This window comes from Ciconia boyciana, chromosome 6, assembly GCF_034638445.1.
Source record: "Ciconia boyciana chromosome 6, ASM3463844v1, whole genome shotgun sequence".
NCBI lineage: Eukaryota > Metazoa > Chordata > Aves > Ciconiiformes > Ciconiidae > Ciconia > Ciconia boyciana.
In genome coordinates this window covers 28436841-28444607 of record NC_132939.1, presented here as the reverse complement: position 1 = coordinate 28444607, position 7767 = coordinate 28436841, and the positions used below count along the sequence as shown (strand labels likewise).

The window sequence follows — 7767 nt, the reverse complement described above, 5'->3', positions numbered from 1 at the left end:
CTGACGCCAGCTCCACAGCGAGGTCACAGAGGAGCCACCCCGGTGGCCCCGGGACACCGGCTGGGTTGGGCAGGAGGCAGGCCCCCACCCAGGCGTTGCTGCCTACCCCCTCCCAGTACGTGAGCTTCTGGCCCTGGACTGCCTGGTCCTGCCCAGGGCACACCGGCTGCTTGCAGCCCTCCCTGCAGCTATAGCTCCAGGGCTGCTTCCCTGTCCCTCACCACCACCCTTTGCCTCCCTCTCAACCCTTCCAAGAGCAAACCCCTTCATCTCAGTACCTCCCTGTCCCCAGGATTGACCCCCCCAGTGCTTTCCAAGCTTTGCAGTCTTCAGCATCTTCCTCTGCTAAAAGCCCAAATGAAGGGAGCACAGTCCCTCATTCATGGCTTTTCCACGCTGCTGCTGCTGCATTACAGGGCACTGCTGCCAGCAGAGGTGGCAACACAGACCCCACGCGCTGCCAAAGGCCTGTGGTGGCCCATTAGGGGGGTGCGTGTGTGGGGTACATCCCCTCTTTCAGGTGCTGAGGCAAGAAGGCTGTGACCCCTGCAGCCCCAGAATCCCTCAAGGAGGGTTCAGGTAGGAATGCTCCTGTCACCCACTTGAGGTCAATGCACCTGGCAGTTTCCAGCTCCCAAGCTCTGCACAAGGATGGCAGCTGCCTGTGGGGCACCAGCTGGCTACCCCTGCCAGCAGTGCCACCAGCTGGCTACCCCTTTGTCCTGGCCAAGGACAGCAGCTCATTGAGCAGATCGATGCCTCAACTGTCCACCAGTTAGCAGAGCAGATACAAAAAGATGGCCATAGCTGTCCAGGCCTCTCCTGGGCCCTTTATTAAGTGTGGCACAGCAGTATTTGCTGAATTAATCTATTTTCTCCTCTTCTCTGCCCTTGGCCAAGCCCCTGAGCACTGGCTGGCAGCCATTCTGCAAACCCTTTTAGCACACATTAGGTGCTAGGAAAGCAGCCTGCAAACTGCAGCTCTCCATACCCCCAGGGGAACCCCAGGAAACTGGAGACTGAACCAGGCACCTGGAGTTACAGAGGCTACAGTCATCAGCTGAGCAACGTGTAAGGCCCTGCCTGACACAGGCCAGAGCAAAAGGCTTCTAAGGGACAGCATATCCCAGGGTAGACATCTGCAAAAGCTGCTCTTTCTGGTAGAGAGAGAGCCAGCAACCAGATACAAGAGGATCCCATGCAAACAGGGGAAGAGAGGTCCTTCATCTCAGTTCTTTCTGTTCAGTCAGTTTATTTGACGGACAAGCCGGCTCCAAGCAGATCAGCCAGGAACGGCCAACACAAGCAGGCTGCAGGTCAATCTCAGCGCTGCGAGGTGGGAGACAGTGCTCTCCAAAAAACACTACACCGCCTGGCTTTATTATAGTGCAGCCGTACAAAAGGAGAAAAATTAAGTGCTTAAAAAAAAGAGGTTGTCCCATCACCACTGCTGCAGCCACAGAACCGTTGAAGGAGGTGGCCGGGGTCTCTCCACACATGTAGTGTCCATCATTCACAGCTAGATCTGTTAAAAAAAATTACATACACCCCTCTCCTCACCCTGCAGAACAGGAGCTTCTCATTGATGGTTTAACTGAAAATTAGACATTATCAACATCCCTCCCCCAGCCTGCCTGCCCTCCTTAGAAATGTCCAGCCATGATCTTAGCAGAGAATAATCATCATCTTCTCATCAGCCCCAGTTATAGAAATAGATTTTCTGCCAAGCAGGCAAGTAATCCATCAGTGGCCCTGAAACAAGAGAACAGAGGGATCACGCATGTAGAAAGGTAAGAATTTGAAGCTGTATGTGTACGGGGTATATCCTCCCTTCTCGTTATGATACCCAACAATCCCAAATCTCCAGTTATACAACTCAGATGAACCCAAGAATAGAACAGTTACTTTTGCCAAGATGGGAGACAACTTTAGGATGCGGTGCCAGATATTAGAGCAGGACCAAGCAGGGTGTGAAACATGGTCAGCATGGCCATGGTGTGGGACACTGCTCCCTCAGAGCTGACACATCCAAGCTCCAGTGGGAAGGGGGTTCTACAGTGTGCAAGGGGAAAACCCGCATGCAGTGAGTCAGGAGGACACTGCTGTGGTGCAGGAAGGAGGGAAGACAACTCAGCAATAACAAGCAGGTGCAGACACAGAAGCAACTGCTGTAGAGTGAAAATGCTTATGTAGCACATGGCTTAATGCAGGCTCCAAAGCCTCTCCGAAATCACTAACTGGAGGAAGCGGCTCCTGACCTAGCCAGCTTTGTGAACTCCCCAAAGAAAGGACAATCCCACAATGCCAGGCTGATCTAATGCCACATCACTGCCATGAATCACTCCACAAAAGGCTTCACATCAGCGGGGAAGAGGGGGAGATGGAATTCTGGCCCATAATAAAGGGATCCTCTGGTAAAGGACTAGGAGAAGACAGACCTGGTTCAGCCCGTTAATTTACAGTCAGCTCCTGGCTGGGTCAATGCCTCTAGACACCTGCTTACCTCTCACGTCTGCATTGCAGACTGGGGATCAAGGAAAGGAGTTCAAAAACAGGGGCTGCAAGGTAGGGCTCTGGTGCACCAGCTGAGGTGCAGAAAGGGAGCCCAGGAGAGCAGGCGTAGGTGGCAGAGACCAAGCTCTGCAGCCCGGGAGGGCACAGGGAGGTTTACCACTGTGGTCAAGCACAGGTCCCTAATAGCCAGGAAGCAATTCATCCGTTCCTGTTCCGGTTTAAAACAACACAAGCATCAATACAGGGTACACTGGTGCTAACCATTCTAGGGACTTCCCAATTCCTTCCTCAGGTTGGAAACCAACTGATAAATGTTCTGCCCAACTCCCCTGATTTTTCTCCACCCAAGAGAAACAGGAATATACCAGCGGGGCCCACTTACGTGTGACAAAGCCAACTCCAGGCACATAATCAGCCAACAAGCGCAGGAAGAGGAGGATCCTGCCCCTAGGAAGGGAGAAAGCATAAACAAGTCCAGTGAGACACCTCCTGCCCCAGCTGTTGAATGCACGAACAGCAATGGCAGCTGTTACGCAAGGGCTCAGATTAACCTGGTCACAGGCACCCAGACCTCTTCAGATCTACTCACCCAGTCCCCTGACGCTATTTCTGTTAAAAGGGAAATTTTCAGCAAAAGCCCAGCAGGGGCCCCTTACTCTGAATATCGGTCATAGAAAGGAGATCTCAGCAGGTAATACAGCAGTAGGATGGTTCGTCGCCTCAGCTCTGCTCGCTCTCGCCTGTTCAGGTCTTTCAGATCACTCAGCAAGCTCAGACTGGAAGGAGAAGGGCAGAGAGCTAACTCACAGCAACAGCAGCCAGCAGGGAAAAGAAAGTGGGCTTCTAAATGCCCTCCGTTCTCAGCTCCACGCAGAGCAGCCTGCACCAGCTCAGAACAGAGAGCACTGTAAGTGTTGCAGAAGATACCTAAATGTGTCAATCTCCCAGCTAAAGACCAGGCACAGCCCCTGTGCGTATTTCTGTCAGTAGTGCCTGCCCTGGATTGGGGAGCAGAGGGAAGCGTGATGTTCAGCCACCACCAGCCTCAAGCACCCGCAAAGACTCTTCCTCAGACTGACCTAGAGATGTCCAGGACTGCTGAGAGGAGCCAGGGTTTCCATGATCTCTGGCCCCACACTCCTAAACTCAATACTAGGAACACACAGTCAAGGAATGGAAAGAAGCAGAGATGCCTAACAAGAGGCACGCAGAGAAGGGAGCCCCTGGGTATGACCAAAGCTCTGCTGAGCCCAGGAGAATACACTTTAAGGCAGTGCTGAGGGGGGGGGCCTAGGGAAGGGGCTGGAGGACTTGCACCCACAACTCCAGCAGCTGAGGCTAGCCATCAAGGTGTAAGAGAAGGGAGGAGTCCCGAGGCCCCTGCCAAGCACAGCAGCAGCAGGGAGAAAGCAGTCTGGTGTGGCACTGCCCTGCACCAGGGCTGAGCCTGCAGCACCCTATGGCGTGAGCCCGCACGCAGCCAGGGCAGGATACGGTGGAGCAGAGGGCGGGTAATGTAGATGGATTCTGCGATGGTTTCTTGGAGACCCAGAGGGGTGGGAGGCTGGTTCATCTCCTCCGCTCTTCGGCTCTGCGACTCCTCCCTCTGCTGGGGGGACCCCCAGTGCCGGGACTGCAGGGATGGGGCTGAAACGAGCAGATCAGGTCACTAACACAAATAAAGCCTTCCTACCACACTTCCCCACACCACCACCCCACTGCTTTCTGCACCGCGAAAGTGTGAAACAGAAAAGCTTGAAGAGCTGCACACACAGCAACTGCTGCAGCTGACCAGCACCCTCAGAGCTTGCCTCCAGAGGGAACAGAGCAGGGGGAGGTACTCATAAGGTCCATGCTCCTCAAAGTATAAACACGCTGAAGGTTAACTCCGTTGTACAGCTCACTTGGAAAAATACAATTTAAGTGCTAGCCTTGCACCATGTGCCTGAATCCCCATTGCTTTGATATCCCCCCACGCACAGGGCCCAGTGCCTGGCAGGATATGCCCCCAAGGTTCTGCTCTTTACTGCCCACACCCAGGTCATACATAAAGGGCACAGAAGCAGAAACAGCTCAGGCAAGGTCAGAAAATGGGCTCAACTACTTACTGCTCTGGAGAGAGCGCACAACACGGCTGGAACGCCTGCCAACATAGGTCTCATCCTTCCCTGAGGAGTTTTCTTCCACATCTGCAGAAGAAAATGGCCACAGGGGTCAGGCTCCAAAGGAACACGCCTCAACGCAGAGCTGGCAGCACCCTTCCCTACACTGTCATCAAGGAGACCGGACTGAAGGTTTGATCTAGTACAAACCGGACCATCCTGAAAGGGCTAACACTGCGCAGAGCTGTCAGAGGGTGAAAAGATAAATCTGCCTGACATTGCCCAGGCCTAGGATCTCTTTCCTCACTGTCAAGACCAGGGGACATGCAGCTTGACTCACAGTTCAGACAATGGTTCCAGGCTTAGACTCCTCCACCCCCTCCTTCCAGACTGTAGGACGACCCTGCCACTAAGCTAACTCGTGCTCTATAGATGGTGGAGAGTTCAACACAGCTCAGCTCTGCGTACTGAAGCCTCACAGTTCCCTGTGCCGCCCAAACCACCGCTCTGATGAGTAATTCCTAGCAGGATAAGACATGTGGCCCAGCAAGGTGCCAAGACAATGATGACAGCACCGTGCACTCACCTTGGGGGTGGAGAGGTTGCTGCTGCTCCCTGTTCAGCGGAACGATGGGAGGAGATGTCTGGATGCCAGCTTTGTACCACAGCAGGAGCAGGAGACGAAGGATGGCTCTGTGAGCAGACACATGGAAGCCTTCAATACCAGGCTACGGAGCTGGGTTCCTGTTGTGCTGGAAAGGTGGCTTCCACAGAAGAGGGAAACACTCAGGTCTGCTCAGGGCAACTGGCAAGGCAAGAGGGGTAAGAGTCCCCTTCTGTGGCACAGTATCCAGCACCGTGAGGCTCCAAATTCCCCCAGCCTCAGGGACTGGCAGCTCAGTCCTGCTTGGGCTTTTTCCTGGGGTACTGCTAAGTCCCCTCCAGATCCCCTTTCCGAGCGCACGCTGCCCCTTCCCCTCCACCCACGGCACTTACTTAGCCAGCTGGATGAGGACAATGATGGTCCACCGGCCCATCTCCCCCCACACCCTGGCTGTCCCCATCTCTGCAAAGACCTCCACGCATTCTAGCACACTCAGCCAGGTCAGCAGCTTCTGCTGGGGCAGCGACTGCAAAACACAGAGGGGAGGAAGGGGACAGGATGCAGGTTCTGCATGGGAGTTAAACAGGGCAGAAACACAGCCCAGTCTGGCAGGACTCTCAGAAATAAGCACCAGGTGGCCTTAGAAGTCACAGCCCCAGAAACAAGTGGTACCTCCACTGCAGCCTGAGTCTACACATAAGTCCACTTCTCTACCTCCAGCCAGGGGCAGATTGAGACATTGCAATATCACACAGAGCTGCTACCCCAGAAACAGGGAGAACATCACAGCTGTATCTTGGATTGCCTTCTACCCCAACTGACAGAGCAGGACAGTCTCCTGGGTTGCAGCACTGTGCCTGAACTCCACGGCAAAACTCTCTCCTCCTCTTTGTCCCAGAGTTGGGATACGCAACAAACCTCCTCCCTGGTTAGAGTTCATGAGGGAGTACGCTTGGAGTAGAGGGAAGGGGACCCAGAGTCCACAGTCACACCAGAGCGAATGCCTGCTGAATCCAGCATCAGTCTAGATTCCAGGCATGAACCCCAAGACAGTGGGTGCTCTTCCAGCCTGGGTCCCTGCTCCCCACGCGGGAACTTGCTGGTGCTGTCAACCACAGGATTTAACCCGTTGAAAAGCATCAATAAAGACAATACAGCTGAAATCCACTTTGGCCTTTAGCAACCATGGAAGCAAGTCTTCTGCATTTCTGTTTGTTACGCGCCTGACGCTCCAGCCAGAGAGCTGCCTACACCCAAACCCACACAGCAGGTAGGCTTGCAACAGAAGAGGCCTGTCTGGAAAAAAACGCCCTCCTCCTCACTCCCCAAAGGGTCTAACAAGTGCTGGGAGCCAGCCTGGGGCTCCTGCAAGAGAGACATAGGAACAAGGTCCTTATGTTTGTTTTGCTCAATAGCATAGGCAAAGAAAGAGGCTGAGGAATGGAATCAGAGCCACTGTTCCAGAAACAGCGATGGTTATTCGGCAACAGCTTTGCCTAGCTGAAGTTCTGAGCTTCTCAAAAAAACCAGTGGCGCTCCTGGTGCAAGTGAGGGCCTGATTTCTGTGGTCCAGGGAGTGCCCTGACCACTCCTCCAAGCCAGGAGCCACGGGGCAGGCCTGCTGTTTACCTGCATTCAGAGGTTGCCTCTGGCCTCTACATACCTGATAGCAAAGGGAGGCCACAGCAAAGACCTATTAGTTTCTACAGACACTCCCTGAAAGCTTCTGCAAGGAAGAAAGCATGTGTCTCAAATCCTCCTCCCACACACTCCAGCCTTACCACAGGCAGGCTCCGCTGCAGCTCCTTTCGGAGAATCCAGTCATTTAATAGCACTAGCAGGTTGGACGCAGAGTAGACTAGAAAAGGAAAAGAAGACGACCGCAGTTACAGCATGCCCAGAAAGCAAACCAAACCGGGACTGTTCCCCCGGGAGGGGATGAGAGAAGAAGGGCAGCAAGACGTGCAGACTCCTCCCATCGGCTGCCGGAGGATGCAGCCAGGCGTGAACAAAACAAGGGGGCCGGGGAACGGGCCCGCATGCACCCGCACAGAGGCACACCACCAGCCCTGCACCGGCGGGTGCCGGCTGCCCCGGCCGCGGCGCTCCGCCCCCGCCTCGCCGCTGCCCACCTACCCAGCTCCGACAGGGCGTGGGAGTCCGAGAAGCGACCTGCGAAGGGAGGAGAGCGGCTACCAGCCAGCGCCCAGAGCGGGGAGGAGGCCCCGCTCCCTGCTGGGCCCCAGCCCCCCGCGGACAGGTGCCGGAGCGGAGCGGGGCCCGGCCCAGGCCCAGGCCCCGGCGGGAGGGATGAGGGCCCGGCCGCCCCCCTCCCGCACCTGGCAGCAGGTAGGAGAGGCCCCGCACGGTGCCCTCCAGCTGGGCCGTGGCGGCCGGGTGCCGCCTCACGTACTCCTGGTAGCGCTGGCACAGCAGCCGCAGCCGCGCCGCCGGGCCGCCGCCGCGGGCAAGGACCGGGGCCGCCGCCGCCGCCATGGCTCCCGCGGCCGCGCGCTTCCGGGGGCCGCCACCGCGCCTGCGCGCCCC

General features: G+C 55.9%; 1 protein-coding gene across 2 annotated transcripts; it reads right to left on the bottom strand.

Annotated features, from left to right (window-relative positions):
- Positions 1-56: 56 nt before the first annotated feature.
- Positions 57-7761, bottom strand: PEX16 (peroxisomal biogenesis factor 16). Of its 2 annotated transcripts, none has more exons than XR_012043200.1 (11): positions 7560-7761; positions 7357-7392; positions 7002-7078; positions 5613-5746; positions 5203-5309; positions 4623-4703; positions 4009-4161; positions 3594-3666; positions 3104-3290; positions 2897-2961; positions 57-1752 (listed from the first exon to the last, which is right to left on the bottom strand). XR_012043200.1 is itself a non-coding variant. In XM_072866129.1 (11 exons), the coding sequence occupies exons 1-11, from the start codon at positions 7714-7716 to the stop codon at positions 1694-1696; spliced, it is 1062 nt and encodes a 353-aa protein (XP_072722230.1). In that variant the 5' UTR covers positions 7717-7761; the 3' UTR covers positions 64-1693. The 2 variants fall into 2 exon arrangements, 1 of the variants encoding a protein (XP_072722230.1); XM_072866129.1 differs by having other exon boundaries at positions 64-1752; positions 3171-3290.
- Positions 7762-7767: the final 6 nt, after the last annotated feature.